General features: G+C 37.9%; 1 protein-coding gene across 1 annotated transcript in view; it reads right to left on the bottom strand.

Annotated features, from left to right (window-relative positions):
• Positions 1–13,161: 13,161 nt before the first annotated feature.
• COL6A5 (collagen type VI alpha 5 chain) overlaps positions 13,162–23,130 on the bottom strand; it is a 93,606-nt gene continuing 83,637 nt past the window's right edge. The window contains exon 40 of the mRNA XM_017510150.2: positions 13,162–13,965. Coding sequence (XP_017365639.1) covers positions 13,940–13,965 — 26 coding nt within the window. The 3' untranslated portion in view covers positions 13,162–13,939. The remainder of the gene's footprint in view (positions 13,966–23,130) is intronic.

Below are 23,130 nucleotides of genomic sequence, written 5' to 3'. Positions count from 1 at the left end.
ATAGTATAAGTTTGTATAACAAAATGGAAAAAAACAGTAATCTTCAAAATCATTGAGAATAGATAGATAAATTATGCCATGTATACCCATAAAAGGAATGAAGAGATGATATAGTCCACAATCACTAAAAATCATGTGTTAGAATAATAGTTATTGATATGGGGATATGCTTATATGTGACATATCCATAGCCACATCCCTAGCCCTGAGTCTATTTTTCTATATAGCTGTCTATCTGTATCTGTGCTGTCTAATGCAGTAGCCACTAACCACATGTGGCTCTTGAGCACTTAAAATGTGGCCAGTCAGAACGTGGAACTGGAGTTTTAATTTAACTTAACTTTAATTAATTTATAATTTAAAAACCTTATACCCTATTTAGCTATTAGAAAACCTTTAAGTGAGCTGGCACGGTGACTCTTGCCTGTAATCCCAGCAGTTTGGGAGGCCGAGGCAGGCAGATCACCTGAGATTGGGAATTTGAGACCAGCCTGACCAACATGGAGACACCCCGTCTCTACTAAAAAATACAAAAAATTAGCCAGGCATGGTGGCACATGTCTATATTCCAGTTACTCAGGAGGCTGAGGCAGGAGAATTTCTTGAACCTGGGAGGCAGAGGTTGCCGTGAGCTGAAATTGTGCCATTGCACTCCAGCCTGGGCAACAAGAACAAAACTCCATCTCAAAAAAAAAAAAAAAAACAGAAAGAAAACCTTTAAGTGTATTTGAAACAACTTGAGTATTTCAATCTGCTTTTTTTAACTTTAAATTTTATGAAATTGAAATACAGATAAGTATTTTTTATGAAAATTGAGTGCCAAGATTAGAAAATTTCTAACTGTAAAATACATGCTATATTTTAATGCGGGTTGTATTTTTTTGAAGTTTTCTATAATGGATACACATTACTTTTATAAAGAAAAGTATTATTTCAAAAAGAAAATATAAGTTCACTTTTAGCAGCAAGAAATAATAAAAATATTTCCAAATGTGCCTTTCACAAATATTCTACTTTTTAGGAATATGTGTCTCTAGACTATTGGGAAAATGACATTTCATTGAGCTGTACCTAAAATTAGAGGAAATCAGTTTGCATACACATGTGGGAACTTAAGAACATTTGTTAATATTTCAAATCCAATTATTCAACACATTTTGCGAGAACTCTTTTCTTGAGCCATGAATAATTTGTTACTATCGTTCTGAATTCTGGCTGCGAGTTAATGTTCTCTTATTCCTGGGGGATCTTACAGTTAAATTTCAAAAAGATAAACTGTCTTTGGAAACTATGTGAAAGACTCATTCCCCATTAGCCCTGTTCTTGTGGAAAAGTCACACTTTGCCTAATGAAAGAGAAAGCCTGCAGTTTTTATTGACTTTTTCCCCTTTCATTTGCAACATAGCAATTTGTAAGTTATCTTTGAGGAAGATTCCTTATCAGAAAGTTTCTGAAACTGAATTAGTCTGTTGAGTTAGTTGAATGATCACTCCTTATCATCTATCTTTCATTCCATACTATGGGGCAAAGCATTGAGGTTCTACAGGGATTGCAGGGATTAAACCTATGCTATTTGTGATTTTCATTCTACCTGTGGTCCAGTTAACTCTAAGGAACCCTCAAAATGGAAAACATGAACCACTATGCACTAGCATTGACTATGCATGGGTAAATACTTCTGTCTCTTTTTAAAGACAAAGGTACAGCTATTATAGAAATAGTACGAAAGTTCTTGAAAAAATTAAAACCCCAGCAATCCTACTTCTGGGTATTTATCCAAAGGATATGAAACTGGTATGTTGAAGAGTTGTCTGCACTCCCATGTTCACTGTAGCATTATTCACAATAGCCAATCATGGAATGCCCATCAATGGATGAACAGATTGAGAAAATGTGGTATACATACACAACGGAATACTATTCAGCTTTAAAAAGGAAATGAATCCTGTCATGTGTGACAACATCAAAGAACCTGGAGGACATTATGTAAGCAAAATAAGCCAGGCACAGAAAGACAAATACCATATTATTTCTCTTATATGTGGAATCTAAAAAGGTTGGACTTACAGAAACAGAATAAAATAATGGCTACCAGAGGCTAGGCCGTAGAGGGATTGGGGAGATGTTGGTCAAAGTATTCAAAATTTCAGATAGGGGAGTAAGATCAAGAGATCTGCTGCACGTCGTGATGACTATGGTTAACAACAATATATTATATACATGAAAATTGCTGAAAGTAGATTTTTAAGCGTTATACCATTAAAATACAGCAAGTATTTGAGGAATGTATCTGTTAGTTTGATTAGCCATTCTACAATGTATACATATTTCAAAAAATTATGTTGCACACCAAAATTATGTTGTACAAAATTTTGTTTGTTAATTTAAAAAAGAGAATATATTTAAAATATAAAGACAAGGAAGCTGAGTTTCACATAGATTAAATAACATCTACCCACATCTTCCAATGCCAGTGGTTTTTGTTTTACTTCAAGTATTTCACTAAACAACACGTTATAATAGAAATATTTCCTGTGGATTGTACATCAGGAAATAAAGAAAACTTTTTCCTCAACAAGGTGGATAACCACGCACATCTATCTCTTCTTGGAATCCCTTTAAAGATCGAAAAGAAAAAATAATTTTAATGCACAAGGACTGCTAAGGTTTGGGTATTTGTCTCCTCCAAAGCTCATGTTGAAATTTAATCCCCAATGTTGGAGATGAGACCTAGTGAGAGGTGTTTGGGTCATAAGGGTGGATCCCTTATGAATAGATTAATGCCTTACCTGAAGCGGGCCACGGGGGAGAGCTCTTACTGTATTACTTCCTGTGAGAGCTAGTTGTTTAGAAAGTCTGGCACCTTTCCCTTTTCTTCTTCTTTTTTTTTTTTTTTTTTTTTTTGAGTTGAAGTCTGTGTTGCCCAGACTGGAATGCAGTGGCATGATCTCAGCTCACTGCAACCTCTGCCTCCAGGATTCAAGTGATTCTCCTGCCTCAGCCTTTCGAGTAGCTGGGATTTCAGGCATCCACCACTGTGCCCAGCTAATTTTTGTGTTCTTAGTAGACACAGGGTTTCACCATGTTGGCCAGGCTGGTCTTGAACTCCTGACCTCAAGTGATCCTCCCACCTCAGCCTCCCAAAGTGCTGAGGTTACAGGCGTAAGCCACTACACCTGGCCTCTTTTCTCTTTTGCTTCCTCTCTCACTGGTGATCTCTGCACACACTGGCTCCCCTTGGACCTTCTACCATGAGTAGTAGCAGCATGAGGCCCTCACGATGCAGATGTCCAATCTTTCTAGCCATTAGAACTGTGAGCCAAATAACATTTGGCTTTATAAATAAACTATAAATAAATCAACTCTGCTGACATCTTGATTTTGGACTTGTGGCCTCTATAACTGTGAGAATAAATTTCTGTTGTTTTAAGCTACCCAGTTTATGGCAGCCCCAGGAAACAAACACATAGTTTATCTGGTATAAAATTCTGTGTTGAGGCCACACACAGTGGCTCAGGCCTGTAACAACTTTCCTTTATAATTTACCCAGCCTCAGGCATTCCTTTATAGCAACACAAATGGACTAAGACAAGGACAAAGAGAATTAGAAGACATACAGCCACAAACAAGGATTAACACAGATTTTTCAAAGAGAGAAATCTGAGAGTGGTGACTTTCTTTCGCAGCAGAGTGGAGAAAGCTATAAACAGTGTGTGTCAGATACAAGAAACAATCTGATTCTCCCTTTAGAAGCTTGGACAATCTCAGGATTCAAAACAGTGAGTAGAGCAAAAGATGTGGGTAAAGTATGAATATGAGTACAGAGGGATTGATTGAAATCTTTCATGCAAAATGGTTGGGTTCTTAGGCTCTCTTTTTCTCTCCAGAGTTGGATGGCAAGCTCCTCCTTCACACAGAGTGTCTAATCAGTTCTTTGCTGTCACACTGTTAAACAAAAACAGATAGCCTGGGTTCATGTACATTTGAGGAAAGTTTTCTATATGAGAAAGATACAAACCAACAGAATAAGTAAACTGGATTAACAGAAAACACAGAGAGAGCCAAGGAAATCACTAAGAAGGTGGGGAAAAAAGAGAGAATTAGAGAAACAGGAAATAAAGGATAAGAAATTTGGATAGATCAGGTTGGGATACTGAACTTTCAACCAATAGAGAAGAGGAAATTGTCAAAGAAAAAATATAAAAAAAAAATTTCAGGACCAAAGGACTTGTCAGATTGAAAAAGCTCTCCATGTGCTCATGTCCATTAATGAAAAAAAAGAAACACACTAAGATAGATCTTCATGAATTGTAGTTCACTTAGTGAACTAAATTTGGTGAATAAATTTTAGGATACCAGAGATAAATACATGATACTAAAAGTTTGTGGTGGGAGACACTTCACCTACAAAGAAATGAAAGTAAAATGGCATTAGACTTCTTAAACCAACATCAGAAACTATAATGACATAGAGCAGTGCTGTCATAATTTGGAGGTCACTGATGCTCAACATATAATTTTTCATTTGTTTGTTTTGAGACAGTCTCACTCTGTCGCCCAGGCTAGAGTGCAGTGGTCCAATCTCAGCTCACCACAACCTCCACCTCTCCATTTCAAGCAATTCTCGTGCCTCAGCCTCCTGAGCAGCTGCGATTATAGATGTGCAACCCCACACCCAGCTAACTTTTATATTTTTATAGAGACGGGTTTTGCCATGTTGGGCAGTTGGTCTCAAACTCCTGGCCTCCAGTGATCTGCCTGCCTTAACCTCCCACAGTGCTGGGATTACAGGCATGAGCCACCATGAGCCTCAACACAGAATTTTATCCCAGATAAATCATGTATTAGTTTCCTGGGGCTGCCATAACAAAGCACCTTCAACTGGGTAGCTTAAAACAACAGAAATTTATTCTCTCACAGTTATGGAGACCAGAAGTCCAAAATCAAGGTGTCAGCAGAGTTGATTTTTTTAGAGTCTGTGAGGGAGAATCTGTTCCATGTTTCTCTCCAGGCTTCTGGTAGTTGTCCGAAATCCTCAGTGTTGTTCTCCGCCTGCAGATGTGTCATTCCAATCCCTGCCTTTGTCTTCACATGGCTCTCTTTCCTCTGTCTGTGTCTCAGTATCTTTATAAAGCCTTCTTATGAGGACACCAGTCATAGGATTTAGGGTCCACTCTAATTCAGTATGACCTCATCTTACCTTAATTAATCACATCTGTGAGGATCCTATTTCCAAATAAGGTCACATTCTGAGGTTCTTGGTGGACATAAATTTTGGAGGAACACTTGTCAATCTTGTATAAACTGTTAAGTGTGAGGGCAGAATAAAGATATCGTGGGGCAGGTAAGTACTGAAAAGTTATCCTTGCAATGTACTGTTTTTAAAGGAAGTTTCTGGGGAGTATACTTAAAGTAAGCAAATAAACTAAGAAAGAAGAAAACATGAGACCAGGCAATAGTGAACTAATGACGAAACCAGAATTAAGAGTTTATGCAGTGCAGAAGAATGGAACACTCTGGGATGAAGTCTCCAAGGGCAAGGGAAAGAAAATGCTAAGTATTTGATATCTTAAAGTATTTGGAAATTAAAATTGAAGATTGTTTGATAGAGCTGAAACTCTAAGACAAAATAGAAGTTCAATCAGAAAGTGAACATACAGTCTGTTCTTGGATCAATAATAAACAATATTTACATAGTTATAAAATAGCAACTCTAACTCTTGACTTAACAGAAATGTAAGTGACTGTATCAAGAAGGTAAGAATGGATAATTATGCTAGGTAAATTGCTAATATTAATCATAATAGAAAGTCAGCAGATAATGTCTAAAATATGACATGAAATTGCAGTATTAGCATGTTATTTAGAAATAGGGAGTTACGAATTGAAGAAACTTGTCCAAGTATAATGTGTTGTTTCCATCCATTTGGTCTGCTATAACAAAATACCATACACTGGGCAGCATATGAACAATGGAAATTTATTTCTTGCAATTGTAGAGGCTGGAAAGTCCAAGATCAATGTGTCAACAGCTTGGATATCTGGTGGGAGCCTGCTCTCTCATAGATGGTGCCTTCTCTCTATGTCCTTGTATGGTGGAAGAGACAAACTCCCTCAGGTCTCTTTTACAAGGGCACTCGTCTCATTCATAAAGACAGATCTAATCACCACTCCCTCCCAAGGTCTCACTTTCTAATACCATTATGTTGGGGGTTACGATTTCAAGGTATACATTTTGGGGGACACAAATATTCAGAACATGGTAATTTCTGGGAAGTAGAGGTGGGCAGGAGAAGGAAGGCAGTGGCTATCTTTGACTATGAACTTTCTAGTATTCTATTTAAAAAAATGTTTGAGCAAGTAATATTTTTATAGCAATGTAGATTAAAGAAATATAGTAAAATACACACGAGAATTATCTAAAGATCACAACTTGTAATTCCAGCACTTTGGGAGGCTGAGGTGGGCAGATCATGAGGTCAGGAGATCAAGACCATCCTGGCTAACATGGTAAAACCCCATCTCTAATAAAAATATAAAAAATTAACCAGGTGTGGTGGCACGCACCTGTAGTCCCAGCTACTAGGGAGGCTGAGGCAAAAGAATCACCTGAACCCAGGAGGCCGAGGTTGCAGTGAGCCAAGATCACGCCACTGCACTCCAGTCTAGGTGACACAAGACTCTGTCTCAAAAAAGAAAAAAAAAAAAAAGAAAAAAAAATAAAAAGGAATTGTCTAAAGAGTGTGTTAAAATGCAGCTTCTGTGTTTGTATCCAGAGATTTTAATTTAGTCAGTCTGGAGGCAAATGTGATCATGGATTTTTTCTTTTGAATGGAGTCTCACAGAAGTGTCTCTGTGACCGCAAGTCTACTGCAAAAAGTTTAAAACGCGATAATCAGCCCTCTCCAAAGTTCTACGCAACCCTGTTCCCTGGCCTATCCTGAATGCTATTGCCAGCTTCCTAAATGGAGTCATTAGGGATGGTTCCCAACTTCTGTTGAGGGGCTGCTGTGAGCCAGACGCCATATAAAGCACTTTACACATGCCAAATCTCACAGAACCAATGGAGAAAAGTGGAGGTTCCAAAAAGGTAATCCACAAGTCCAGCATCACATAACCTGCGTGTGGTAAAACAAGTCTTACTCTTTCCATAATTCCAAATTGCATCTTGGACACATCTTTAAGCCTATGGGGCATCAGATAACAGATAAGATCATTAGCCTCAGAGCTGCAGAGTGTGGTTCATTTATCACTGCAAATGTGTTCACGGAATGAAATTCCTGCTGACCTGGCATAAGGACTCTCATGCAGGCGCTGCAGAGATTGCTGAATACAGCAACACTGCACAAGAGACATGATGGAGCTCCTGCGAGAGTCACCAAAATACTGACATAGCTTTGTCACAGCAATGGATGGCCAGGAAACGGTCACACAACACAGGGACGAGATGGAGTGGTAAGGTGGGGAGTTACAGGAAGAGGGGCTGATTTTAAACAAATACTAGTTCTTAGATGAAGTCACTAGTTAAAGAGTATCAGAAAGTAGCTACAGATACCAAAGAAAGGAGTAAGTTCTTAATCACAGCATTCCTAATTTGAAGGAATTTTAGGGAAGATTAGCCTAGTTCCCTCATTTCACTGATAATGATAATGAAGAGGAAGTAGATAATAAGAGTTAACGTTATTTGAGTATCTTCCACATGTCAGGTATTGTGCTAGGTAATATCTCATTTAATCTGATGAGGTTGGTAAAAATTTTATCCCCATTTTGATGGTGAGGAAATCAAGGCCCAGAGAAATGGAGACTCATCCAAAGTGATACAACTAGTTAGGGGTAGATCTAGGGTTAGGATTCAAGCACCTGATGCCTAATTCTGGCTATTTTCTTCTGTATCACATAGCCAGTTTCTCTTCTAATGAGAATGTATGCAAATAGTCTTTGTAAGAACCAAGCAAATCCAGATCTAAATCTCTCTTTATCTTGAATTGTGTGACTGTCTCTCTCTGAGGATAGGATCCCTCATTAAAGGAATGAAGATAAGGATATCTTACTCTCGCTTTGTCAGCATTAAATGAGATGATGTATATAAAGTACTTATTATAATATCTGGCACATAGGAGGAACTCAACAAATGTGGTTTTTTTCTTTTCTTTTCCCCCTTCCTCTTGCCTTAGGTGTGGAAGTAGTATCTGTTTTATCTTTTTAGTATATGTCCTTTTAGATAGTAGTTATTATATGCTACATTCATCTTCCAGAGAGATTGACTATGTATTTACACACATATCAGGACACACATAATGAGGTATTTGTAGGAATATGTAAAAATAATTTTAACAAATTTTTATCCAAAATGACTCCTCTGCCTGTATTCCAAATATAATGAAGTTGTGTTTCACACTGGAGTCACCGGGAGCTTTAAAAATGCTGTGTCCAGGCTGCATTTCACACCAATTTAGTCAGGATCCTGGGGTGAGGTGCAGGCATTAGCAGTTTAAAAATCTCAAGTGATCCTAGCAAATTACTAACTCAGAAACTCTGGGGTGAGGCCTAGTAATATGTATTTTAACAAGCCCTCCAGGGGATTCTGATACACACTCAAGTTTGAGAACCACTGGTCTAGACACCCAGTGTTCTCCTCTCCCTTATCTTCTGTCCAAACCAATCGATGATGATATCCTACTAATTTTATCTTTTAAGTGTGTCCCTCATACATCAACTAATTTCCATCCTGAGCACTATTATCTATTCTTGCCCAGATAACTGATTATCCTGTGACTAGCTTTTCTTTCCTCCAGTGCCCTTTTCTTTCACCAGCCAGTGCAAGCCACAATAAATGTCTAACCATGTCTCTTCCCTGTCCTCAGGGGCAGCCCAGTGCCTTTAAAATAGAATCTAAACTCGTCAGCATGGTGCACAAGGCCCTCTGTGGCTGGCTTGGGCTAAGCTCTTTATCCTCCTCTTCCATCACTCCTTGACTCCATTCAGCAATACAGAATCTCCACAGTCACCCCCTCTTCTCCATGAACACAACAGGGCTTACAGTTTAAAAAAAGAAAAATCTACTTAGGGATGAAGAGCCAGGAGGCCGGGAGAGACTCTTCCTTCATTCTGGATTGCCGATCTTATTTTTTTCTTGATAAATTTTATCCAGTCATTTTTACTGAATCAAAGGAAGTCCCTTGAAGAAAACCTTTCTGGGTACCCAGTCTGGGCTAAGGAGTCCTTCTCCATATCCCTAAGGGACTAAGTTTATATCTTCCCCTCAGCACCACTACATTAAATGATCTCTTTCTGGTTCAGTCACCCCAGCTAGACCATGATTTCAAGGCACATGCCACCTTTTATTGATCTTTATATCCCCTGCCTCTGGCACAATGAATGTTATATGGTAGATACCCAATATACTATGCCGTTCAGAACTAAAAATCTACAAAATAATCCTCATCCACAGAGTTTCAAGCAAGTGAATTCTAGGCCAGCACTTTGCAAACTTAGATGTGCACATGAATCACCTGGAGATCTTGTTGGAATGCAGATTCTGATCCAGTAGACTTGGAATGGAGCCCAGAGACTCTGCATTTCTGACAAGCTCTCAGGTCATGCTGATGCTCCTGGCTCATGGACCACTAGCTATACTTTGATTAGCACTGTGGCCATCCAAAGCTATGAAACACAAGGTGCTTGTAGATCAACTTATGTCACACTAGAAAAACGTTTTGTATTGCAGAAATGCCAGCACCTGAGAGGACAAAAGATAATTTATGTTGTTTGCTAGTCTATTCTTATGATAGCCATCATCCTGGACTCTTATCTATCCTTCGAAAGAGATTACAAATAGTCCTCTTGTGAGCGAGTCCTCTCCACAGTTATTGTTCCCATCACAGGAGGTGAGAACTTCCTTATCAGCAGCCTTTGTGTGGAGGACAACTGCTAGTTATTATAGGATTTGCAATCTAAATTCATTTTGAGAAGTAGAAACTGTGGAGATGAAGAGAGGGAGGCTAATAGGATTTTACCCAGAATCAGCGAGAGTGGGCTTATTCATTCATCCCTTCCTCCACGAATAAAAATAGGTATTGAACCTCTACTAAGTTTCCAGCATTCTACAAGGTGAGGGAGTCTAGGGTTGTCAAGGTGGATAACGCAGGTCTAGAGAAGAAATTTGGTCAAAAGAAAACCCCAGGGTTCTGGGGCTGGCCTCTGGTAATCTTGCAGTAGGAGACGTGTTCTGGAAATAGAGACAGGTTACTCTAGAAACATGGAAAAGGGTTCCAGTTTTGGGAGGCTGACAGGGGCTGCACAGACTTTCCACTTTGCCTATTCAAATTTTCACCCCCACTGCTCACACTCAGATAAAAAATTTAGAAATAAGGTTTTAAATGTCAACTGCAGTTTTCCAGAGATATCACAGGATGCTTAGTCATCTGTAATCCTGACCAGCTGTTCTACAGCACATTTTCTCATGTCCTGTAAGGCTGCAGTGGGTTGGCCATAGGTCATTTCTGCACATAACCTCTGAAAAATGGGTGTTTAATGCATATACCATGGCTCCTTTTTGAGGGCATGAAATTTTGCTTCTAGACCACTCCATATTCCAATAGATTGGATGTTATGGAATGGTTCAAGATTTCTTTTTAATTTGCTATTTTTAAAGGCTTTGTTAAAAAGGCACTTCAGCCACTCACCACACTTGCTGTGGTCTCAAATTTCCAATCACACTGGTCTCCATACAAGCCAATTTCTCCACTTGCCTCAGCACACAGACATGCAGCTCCTTCTAGCTTTTCTTTTCTCATCATTGCTCATGCCAGTTCCCTTCATTGCCATCAAACCAAACCATATTTATCCTTCAAGGTTCACTCATTCATCAAATATTTATTGCATGCCTTTTAAGTGCCAGGCACCATCCTGGGTATTGGGAGCATGGTGATAAACAAGATGGAGAAGCTCACTTCAGTGCCACTTGGGGATACTGACAAGTGAATGGGCCATTATAACTCTCCCTAATGAGGGTCCAGAGGGAGAGATCCGGGTACTAAGAGAATAAACAGTGGGGTTAGGATTCCAGTTTTAAGAATGGGTAGAAGATATTCCTAGGAAATTCCAATTCTAAATGCTTTTAGAAGAGTCCAATCTGAGATATAGATGTGATGAAAATAATTACCAACCCCACTGTATGGAAGGGGTTCCTAAGCAGGTGAGAGCCAGCCTGGAAGAATAAATAGGAGAGAGTGGAAGAGGTTCCTTGCAGTGAGAAATGACTGAGCTGGAAAGGTAAGCAAAGGTCACATTAGAAACTGACCTATAGAAACTCCTTCCAAGGCATGAAAGAATTTTCCATTGTTATTATGAAGAAACTGGAAGAAAAGCATTGTGAGCCTTTAAGTAAGGACCTGATGTGAATCCCATTTATTCTTTGAAGTCTTCTTCAATTATTTAAATCCCAAGTGATTTTTCCTTCTTTGATTTCCAAAGCAATTACTGGCTGTACTTAGCAGTCTGACGCTAAATTCATGCGCTGCATTTTTATTAACCTATGGTCATTCTCTGATGTTGGTTGCTGACATTTTGTGCCCACAGCACACATTCGGGTATTACATTTTTTGCTTGAATGCCCAAAATTTATTTAAAATCTCCCTGTATTTACAGCGTAATTGCTTCTCCAATGAAACAATGCCACTTAATATCACCCCTCTTAGCTCTTATGTGCATCAAATTGTGCTGTGCTCTATACAGCCTCAAATGACCAGACAGAAAACTAATTTCATACATTGATCAACATTATGTGGCATATCAGTGAAGGGGACAAGTTTCCCAGATGCTCAATGTTCAGGAAGAACTATTATCTCAGAAGGTTACCTAACTCTAACGACCTTGACTTAGTGCAAACTCCTCAAGGTCAAGCAGAGTTATCTAATAAAAAAAAAAATCCCTCTCAATTCCTAACATAGTCCTGGATGTAGCACAAGGATTTACTTGAATTTCCATTTTTATTACTTAATTTACTCTTTTAAATTATGAAATGTCAGGCATTCAAATATGTATAGAGAATAATGTAAGGAATGTACATCTTTTCCATCTGCCAGCTTAAGAAGCAAAGCATCATGATGATAATTGGACCCCCACTTTACATCTTCCCACTGAAAGATAACCACGGTCTTGAATTTGGTGTCTGTCATCCCATATATACCTTTGTGTTTTCACTCCAGTTCTCAGTAGCCATAAACATTATGTAGTATTGCTTTTCAAGTTTAAAAATGTTGTACAAATGATGTCTTAATGTATCCTTCTGCAACTCTTTCTGGTTCGATATTGTCTTTGAGATTTGTCTGTGTTTGCAGATACAGCTCCAGTTTATCAATTTAGCTGCTGTATCATATGCTATTGTATGAGTAGACCACATTAGGACTTTCATGTTGGCTTCAGCTCCTCTCTAAAACACAGTGCTGCAGTGAACATGTTTGTATTTGGTTCCTGGTGTATATATGTGAGAGCTTCTCACACACACCTGTAGAGATCTAGTAGTGGGATTGCTGGGTTTTAGGATATGCATATCATCAATCTAACTAAATATTGCTATAGTGCTGTTTAAACAATTCACACTCTCATCAGCAGAGGGTGAGTTCCTGTGGCTTCACATTTTTGATAACCATGTGATTTTCAGATTTAAGTATCTGATGTATCTTCATGCATATGTTTATACACACACACATACACACACACACACACACACACACACACACACACACACACCCCTACACATATCAGGGTTCTAAGGGGAAGACAAAACTTTACTAAATGAGTAGAGTTGAATTTAGAACTTCCCAGAGAGCAATCTCAGCAACTTAGAATTAATTGGATTATTTTTAAATTATACAAACGACAACAGTAAGGTAAAAAAAAAAAAAAGTTACATGGGAAAAGTACAAAATAGCCTATAGGCTTATCCCATTAACATAGTCATTTCATTTTTTAACATAATAGATGCTCATCGACTTGGTAATTACTTGTTACCTTAACCAAACTGAATGATTTTTAAAACAAATTCACTGTTGGCTGATTTTACATTTTATGTAAATGTTCCAAATATGTTTAGTCCTCCTACTGGTGTTCTATTAGGGCTGGGTTAGACTGTAGTTAAATAATAATGAGCAAAACAAATTTCCAAGTCAGACTTATTTTTATTTCAGAAATTATCTCTTGCTACACTGTAATTCCCAAGAATGTCTCTGGTCGTATAGAGCACGTACTTTTCCGTATTTTGCTGCAAAAATTCAGTATACACAAAGCAAAGCATGTCAAAATATAAACAAAAGATTACAGCACAAAATAGAGGTTCATAAAATTACCCTCTTCTCAGCTTTTTTTTCTTCACCAATTCCATTCTTTTGTCAACGTCCTGGTGAAGAGAAAGCATTAACTATTGGTAATTGCAGCCTGACAGGTGGGTTTTAGAAGACAATCAGCGCTAGATGAAATGTTAGGGTCATCCTAGCGAAGACATGGGCATGGCTTTCCAGTTTTAAGAATGGGTAGAAGATATTCATAGGAAATTCCAATTCTAAATGCTTTTAGAAGAGTCCAATCTGAGATATAGATGTGAGGAAAATAATGACAATCTTTCCCAGGCAGATACATCATCAAAATTGATGCCTGAACTGTGCAGAGCTTTCAAAGAAAAGTTAACTCTTATAGGTAGGTTTCCCCAGTTCTCAGGAGAAATGAAATCATTCCTGGTTTCTCAGGTCTTCTTACTGATGTCTTCACTCAGAAAATTCTTCTCCTCAGATTTGAGATGGAGAACAAATTTAGCATGCTATTAGCCAACTGTTTTTGTGAAAAGTCCCTGTCATTTACCACTCTACTTCTAATAGATGATTATACATTCTGGTTAGAACCACATGGGATTATATATGTCAGTGGAGCTATCTTCTTTCTCCTATGATGACCTTGTATCTTCACCATCTGCAAAATATAGAAATATTCATTGCTTTTAATGTTACTGTATTTGTTCAAAATGTTCCTCCAGAGCCTACTCCTTTATATGCCACATATAAAACAAATACAAGATTTTTGTCATTTTCAATGGTCAAAATAGAAGTCCAACTCAGGGTAATATGATAATAGATATAAATGAGCAATATATAAGGAGAATCCTAGACATCATTCTTTCTGGAAAAACATTGGTACATTAATGATTTGACATTCCATGCTTAGCAAATCTAGTGGCTGCTATTATTAAATAGGTACTTGAAGGGGTATGCAATAGACAATGTTAAGGTTCTTCCCAGAATCCCTCTAATCTTTCTTTTCTCAACATTAATTTCTAGGACAACATTCCTTCCTTTTCTGTCTTCCTCTTCTTGGCCTCCCTCTCCAACCACTGCCGTGTGAGCTTTTGCTTCCAACATCAGCACCTACTATTCTTTGAGGACTGCTGTTAGCTACTGGATCTGCTTTAACCATATGCGCCATGAGCACCTGGAGTTTACATTCCTCCTGAGAGCAACTCTTGACCAATCAATGACCTAGGAGGAGGTAAGAGAGGCCGACCTTCTCTTTATCCAATTTGCCAGTCTGTGTCTTTTAACTGGGGCTTTAGCCTGTTTACATTTAAGGTTAATATTGTCATGTGTGTGAGTTTGATCCTGTCTTTATGATGCTAGCTGGTTATTTTGGCCATTAGTTGATGCAGTTTCTTCATAGTGTTGATGGTCTTTATAATTTGGTAGGTTTTTGCAGTAGCTGGTACTGGTTTTTTCTTTCCATTTAGTGCTTCTTTCAGAAGCTCTTGTAAGGCAGGCCTGGTGGTGACAAAAATCTCTTAGCATTTGCTTGTCTGTAAAGAAATTTTATTTCTCCTTTGCTTATAAAGCTTAGTTTGGTTGGATATGAAATTCTGGGTTAAAATCCTTTTCTTTAAGAAAGTTGAATATTGGCCACCATTATCTTCTGGCTTCTAAGGTTTCTTGAGAGAGATTTGCTGTTAGTCTGATGGGCTCCCCTTTGTGGCAACCCAACCTTTCTTCTCTCTGGCTGCCTTTAACATTTTTTCTTTCATTTCAACCTTGGTGAATTAATAAGCAACTTCAGCAAAGTATCAGGATACAAAATCAATGTGCAAAAATCACAAACATTCCTTTACACTAACAATAGGCAAGCATTCCTTTACACCTACAAGAGCGCACAATCATGAGTGAACTCCCATTCACAATTGCTACAAAGAGAATAAAATATCTAGGAATACAACTTACAAGGGCTGTGAAGGATCACTTCGGGAGAACTACAAACCACTGCTCAAGGAAATAAAAGGACACAAACAAATAGTAAAACATTCCATGCTTATGGATAGGAAGAATCAATATCATGAAAATGGCCATATTGCCCAAAGAAATTTATAGATTCAATGCTATCCCCATCAAGATACCATTGACTTTCTTCACAGAATTAGAAAAAACTACTTTAAATTTCATATAGAACCAAAAAAGACCCTGTATAGCCAAGACAATCCTAAGCAAAAAGAAGAAGGCTGGAGGCATCACACTACCTGATTTCAAACTATACTAAATATATACCAAAACAGCATGGTACTGGTACCAAAACAGATATAGAGACCAATGTAACAGAACAGAGGCCTCAGAAATAACGTTACACATCTACAACCATCTGATCTTTGACAAACCTGACAAAACAAATAATGGGAAAAGGATTCACTACTTAATAAATGGTGCTGGGAAAACTGGCTAGCCATATGGAGAAAACTGAAACTGGACCCCTTCTTTACACCTTATACAAGAATTAAGATGGATTAAAGACTGGAACATAAGACCTAAAACCATAAAAATCCTAAATGAAAACCTTAGGCAATACCATTCAGAACACAGGTACGGGCAAAGACTTCATGACTAAAACACCAAAAGCAATGGCAAAAAAGCCAAAATTGACAAATGAGATTTGGTTAAACTAAAGAGCTTCTGCACAGCCAAAGAAACTATCATCAGAGTGAACAGGCAACCTACAGAATGAGAGAAAAATTTTGCATCTGACAAAGGGCTAGTATCCAGAATCTACAAGGAACTTCAACAAATTTACAAGAAAAAAAAACAACCCCATCAAAAAGCAGACAAAGGATGTGAACAGACACTTCTCAAAAGACGACATTTATGCAGCCAACGAACATGAAAAAGCTTATCATCCCTGGTCATTAGAGAAATACAAATCAAAACCACAATGAGATACCATCTCACACCAGTTAGAATGGAGATCATTAAAAGGTCAGGGAACAACAGATGCTGGAAAGGATGTGGAGAAATAGGAATGCTTTTACACTGTTGGTGGGAGTGTAAATTAGTTCAACCATTCTGGAAGACAGTGTGGTGACTCCTCAAGGATATAGAACAAGAAATACCATTTGACCCAGCAATCTCATTTCTGGGCATATACCCAAAGGATTATAAATCATTATACTGTAAAGACACACAGACACGTATGTTTATCGTGATACTGTTCACAATAGCAAAGGCTTGGAACCAACCCAAACGCCCATCAATGATAGACTGGATAAAGAAAATGTGGCACATATATACCATTGAATAATATGCAGCCGTAATAAAGGATGGGTTCATGTCCTTTGCAGGGTCAAAGATAAAGCTAGAAACCATAATTCCCAGCAAACTAACACAGGCACAGAAAACAAAACACTGCATGCTCCCACTCATAAGTGGGAGATATAACAATGGGAACACATGGACACAGGTAGAGGAACATCACACACCAGGGCCTGTTGAGGTGTGGGGGGGGGCTAGGGTAGGAATAGCTTTAGAAGAAATACCTAACACAGATGACAGGTTGATGGATGCAGCAAACCACCATGGCACTTGTACGCCTATGTAACAAACCTGCACGTTCTGCACATGTATCCCAGAACTTAGATAGGTAGATAGATAGATATTTAAAATAATAATAATAATAATAAGCCCAACTTTCTTGACTCAGCTCAAGAAATCTCTGCAGCCTCTTAGATGCCTGAGTTCTCTTGAAGGAACAGGCTTAAGCTGCCCTCTATGGGACTTTGCCTGAGATGACATCCTTGTTTGCCTTCCACTCCTTCCCTGTCTTGCTTCCTCTCTTCCTTACTGGTTCTCCTGTGAGGACTCCCTCAATAACTCACATGCACAGAAATTTTCAACACAAGGTTGGCTTTTCAGGGGAAGCTGGTCTAAAACAGAATCTTAGAAAGCTTCCAGCTTAGTTGTCTTTAAAAATTTTTGCTTAAAGCCACACCTCAAAGGAAAACAAAGCATCTACTTCCTACCTTGAACATTTTAAAGTCAGTATCTATTTTTTTCATTATAAGTTTAAGTGGTTGAAAAAGATATAAGTTGTGACATATTATAAAAACTGACATTTAAAAATAAAACTTCAATATTTCCCTCTTATCCAACAGAGTCCACCATTATTTACTAAAAATATATGCAAACACGCTCATGTTTAAATGTCAGATAGTTTAGTGTTCATTTCTCTCCTTAAACTTGTATTTCTGTTCCATCTTCCCCATAGAATTTCATTCTAACTCTATGTTTATATGCTTTAAAATATTTTATTTGCCTAATTATTACTTCTCTGCAAAATATATATATATTTAAATGTATGTTCTGATTTTCTATGACTACAAGCCTCTATGTATTAACACTTTTTAAAGATGTGTTATGATTAGAATTTATCAAAACAGCATATATATTTAAATTTTGGTAATTCTATTAAGATAAGAAGTAAACATTTTTGTTGGAAATATACTTATTAATGAAATGGATAGTTTTTCACTGTTATTTTTATTACTGTTTTTTGCTAGAGTAAGGCAAGATTTAATATCAAAATTGATAGAATTAGTATCTATTGTTATATATTTATGTACTAATAAATATTATTTGCATCGATGGGTCTTGAAGGAGTTTTATCAGGGCAATGTCACACAATTATTTAAATTCTTTCTGAATTATAGCCCCCAAATCACCCAAAAATCTTTCAAAAGGTTTTATAAAAGAATCAGTCATCTAGTCATTTAGATGACATTTTCTAATTTCTGGGAAGTATTTTAAAAAAGTACTTTATCAAATTTATCAAATGGCTATTCATTATACCTGTTACTTTCTTACTGAGAGGCACTGTATTTAACTTGAAAAACTAAAATGTTTGGAAAAGTTTAATATTGCTAAATTAAGCACACTTGACACTTGTATATTTTTTGATAAAATAATATTTTAATCATCTGTTCTGTATGTTTTTACTTCAGAATTTTAAAGCTTCAATTTAATTCATTCACTTTATGGGAAATGTTCCCCACATAGCCTAATTGGAAGAACTGGTCATTATTGTAAAAGCCAATCCACACGTGCTCTGCCTTTGAAGGAGTCTAATCTCATCTTTCAGTTGAAATAATGATGTTATTGGGGGTTCCTGTGATGATATCGTACTATCTTACTATGATTCTATTCTAAGATAGGTTAATAGCTCTTGCCGGGCACGGTGGCTCATGCCTGTAATCCCAGCACTCTGGGAGGCTGAGGCAGGCAGATCACAAGGTCTGGAGATCAAGACCATCCTGGCCAACACGGTGAAATCCCGTCTCTACTAAAAATACAAAAAATTAGCTGGATGTGGTGGCACACGCCTGTAGACCCAGCTACTCAGGAGGCTGAGGCAGGAGAATCGCTTGAACCTGGGAGGCAGAGGTTGCAGTGAGCCGAGATCCCGCCACTACACTCCAGCCTGGTGACAGAGCAAGACTCCGTCTCAAAAACAAAACAAAACAAAAAAACCTCTTGCCATAGAGGGTTTTTGTTTTGTTTTCTGGGTGGGTGTGTGTATGTGTGTGTGTGTGTGTGTGTGTGTGTGGTTTTTATATTTATTTATTTGGCCTGATAAAAGAATGCTTGCTCTCTGTTTTAGTCCATTTAGGCTGCTATAACAAATTACCATAAACTGGGTGTCTTATAAACAAAGAAACCTATTTCTCTCAGTTCTAGAGGCTGGAAAGTTTATGATCAATGCACCGGCTCATTCAGCATCTAGTGAGGGACCTGCTTTCTGGTTCAAATGTGGTACCTTCTCACTAAATTCTCACATGGTGGAAGGGGAGAGGAGTCCCCATGTGTCCTTTATTCTAAGGACACTGATTCCATTCATAAGGGATCCACCCCCATGACTTAATCACAAACATCCTATCTCCTAATACCATGATCTTGGGGGTTAGGACATCCACATACTAACTTTGGGGGAACATAAACATTCAGGCCATAGCATTCTTCATTAGTGTATCTCCAATACACTCTCTGTTTGTTCTCATGGAAATCCCAGTCAGGAGAGACACAACTTTTGAAAACAGTTGGGGAATGGGAGGGGCCAAATTGCAAAATGAAATTTATCATCATTGCTACCATCCTCATTCCATGATACACCTGAATTCAGAACATTGTAACACGAGTTTAAATACCCCATTTCTAACAAGACACTTCTTCCTTGACAGAAATATGCACAGGATGGAAAAGATTTGAAGCCTCCCTGGGTTTATGGTGTTTTGATTAAAGAAGGACTACAGATAGAATATTTTTAAATGGTTCCTGGTTTGACAATCCCCACTCCACCCCACCCCAAATGCCTCCCTAGAGGGGTTTTACATCTGGGGCAAAGCACCACAGTCAGATTCAGAATAGCTGAGAGATGTGCCATATTTTGTGTGTGAAGTGGGGGGTGTTTTTAAAAGCAGACGCAGAACAGGATGCCCTTCTGTGATTCCTCGGACACAAATACATTCTCAGGTAGATGGAGCCCTTTGAGACTAGCTTTTAGAAATCCATGCATTGGAAAGTCTTTGTGTGTCACGCAGTATGTGTACCTCGGTATAAAAAACACTGGCCTCATCCAAGCTTTTCATTACACCAAGAAGAAAGTTTAGGACCAGAGCAATCAGGTGACTTCTCAAGATCATAAAGCTAGTTAGCAACAGGACTAAAACTAGCACTGGGGTCTCCTCATTCCCGATCTGGTGTTCTTTTCACCAAAACCACTACCTCTGTTATCATTTGTCACCATCACTAACATCATCAACATGATCACAATTTTAAATAACAGCTAACATTTATTAAGATTTTACTCTATGCTAAGAGCTATTTGAAGTACTTCATATTCATTTACTGCTCACATTAGCCAATGACATAGGTTATATTATTACCTCCATTTTGCAGATAAGGAAATGGAAGCTCAGAGAGGCAATATGACATGCCCAAGATCACATGATGATTGCAGAAATAGGATTCAAATTTATAGCTGGCTCCAGGGTTCATTCTTTCAACTCCTGTTTCCTCAAGTGTTTTCTATAAAATACTAGCCCTATAAAATGTAACATCCAAAGGATGTTACAATATCCTGTGGCCAAATTGATTTGATTACAGTTGCTCTCTTAGAATATTAATGGAATTTGTTATTTCATTAAAGACAATAAAAAGTCCTGCAGAAAAAACCCATATCTACTTAGCAGTGATTTCTAGAGAAATGATTTTCCCCAAATACTTAATATCCAATGAAAGGACCCCTATGAAATAAGTCTAATTTACGCTTGATATTGATAATACTAGGTCAGTGGTTCTCAACATCTGGAGGCTCCACTTTCAGAGTTTCTGATTCTGTAGGCCTGGAGTGCAATCCAAGAATCAGCATTTCTAATGGGTTCCCCGGTGATGCTGATATGGCTGGTCCAGGGACCATACTTGGAGAAACACTACAGTCGATATTAGAAAAATAAAGACAAAGAAACAAGCCTTGGGTTTGGCATAAAGAAAAAAAAAGATACAGTTCCAAATCTTGAAAATGTACTTTATAGTGAGCAAACAGAAAATCCGTCCTTTACGTAGAAATATGTAATGAAAATATCAAACAAATGGACAGGTGAAAAGAAACGTTCAATCCCTTTAGGTAAACAAAAGATGAACAAAACAACATAGAGTGATAATTCTACATGATGGATTTATATTTTTAATTGTCAAATAGATGATCAGACTTAAATAATTCAAATAGGGATAACACTAGTTGATTATATTCTAGGCATAGTGTGTACTTTGAGCTTTATATGCATCATCTTCAACTTTTCAACAACTCAGAGATAGCTTTTATTATTTCTGTTTCATGGCCTAACTTTAAGATAAACTTGTGTTCTATAGAGTATGAATCACTATGCCAAAAAGTATTAGATTAATTACTGTGAATTCTTAGGTAAGATCCTTCAGATATCTGTAGCTTCCATTTCCTTATTTGCAAAAAGATAAACTACAACTCAGTAATTTCCAGACACTAAGCTTTCTTGATTCCAAGAAAAAGTCAAGCTAATGTTTTCTGAAGAGACCCAGCTTGGCTTCAGGGAGCAGGGGTGGCCAAATACAACTAACCCAAGCTGTTGGCTCGAGATCTGTGAGAAAAAGTTTTAAAGACATCATCTATTTCTAGATGTATAACATACGATTACAGTAGAAAAGTGCAGAAAACTTTCAGAGAAAATAATGAATACAGTAATAACTAACAACAAAGATGCGTACTTGATGATAATCATTTTGATTCTAGCAATGTTATCTTATTTCAATAGCAAACCACCTTGAGATATCTAAAGCTACCTAACAGGAATGATTAAACCAGGATTTATAGCAGTGTTTTGCAAACTTGAATGCACATTGAAATCATCTGAGAGCTTCAAAAAAAAAAAAAAAAAAAAGAAAAGAACTGATGCCTGTGTCTTATTTCTAAAGAATTTACTTAATTGATATGATATGGGATGTAAGCTAGACTTTGTACTTCTCAAAAAAATAACTAGGTGATTCTAATGTATAGACAAGTTTGGGAACCACCAATTTATAGGGTTCTCTCTTGAAAGCAATTTTTTTTTTTTTTTTTTGAGACAGGGTCTCGCTCTGTCACCAGGTACCAGGCTGGAGTGCAGTGGCGCGATCTCGGCTCACTGCAACCTCCGCTTCCCCGGTTCAAGCAATTCTCCTGCCTCAGCCTCCCGAGTAGCTGGGACTACAGGCATGCACCAGCACGGCCAGCTAATTTTTGTATTTTTAGTAGAGATGGGGTTTCACCATGTTGGCCAGGATGGTCTTGATCTCTTGACCTCAAGATTCACCCGCCTCGGCCTCCCAAAGTGCTGGGATTACAGGCGTGAGCAATTTTTAATTATATTCCTGCTATAAACTAAAATGTGTCTCCTGCCCACAATTTTATATAGTGAAGCCCTAACCCCATGTGACTGTATTGGAGACAGGGCCTTTAAGGAGGCAATTAAGGTTAAAAGAGGTCATAAGGGTCAAGCCCTGATTTGACAGAATTGTTATCCTTATAAAAAGAGAAGGAGACACAGGGATTCTCTTTCTATCCTGTGAGGACAAGGAGAGGAGGCAGCTATCTGCAAGCCAGGGAGAGAGCCCTCATCAGGAACCTCATAGGCTGGCACCTTGATCTTGGTCTTTCAGCCTCCACAACTATGAGAAAATAAATTGATGTTATTTAAGGCACCCAGTCTATGGTCTTTGTTATGGCAGTCCAAGCAAAGCAATACACCTCCTCTTCAACCAACCCTGTTTCTGATCCACCCTTTATTCCTTCCTCCAGATGTTGGTAAAGCATATGATCATGCTGGTGCACCCTAGTTTGGGCAACAGAGCAAGACTGTATCTCAAAAAAAAGAAAAAGAAAAAGAGTCAATGAACTTGAAGAAAGATGAATTATACAAACTGAAGAGAAAAAAGATTGAGAAAAAAGCGACCAGAACCTTGGAGACTTGTTGAGTATCAAACGGTCTAACATTTGTTTCACTAGAATTCCATAAGTGAAGTAGAAAGACTCTTGCAGATATTTGAGGAAATAAGGATGAAAAATTCCCCCAAATTGGTAAAAATATAAATTTACAGATTTTAAAATCTAAAAAACACCCTATTCAAAAGAAAAGAGAAAAGAAAAGGAGAAACTCATGCCCCTTCACAATATATGTGCTTTTGCTTACATTTCAGAGCCTTCAGGTAGTTGCTTTTTGTATTTCATCCAGAATTTTCAGTCGTAATCAGTGAAAAAGATAAGTTATATGGG

This window comes from Cebus imitator, unplaced genomic scaffold (assembly GCF_001604975.1).
Source record: "Cebus imitator isolate Cc_AM_T3 unplaced genomic scaffold, Cebus_imitator-1.0 Scaffold432, whole genome shotgun sequence".
NCBI lineage: Eukaryota > Metazoa > Chordata > Mammalia > Primates > Cebidae > Cebus > Cebus imitator.
Note: the sequence above shows the minus strand (reverse complement) of the source record. Positions and strands in the feature narration are given on the sequence as shown.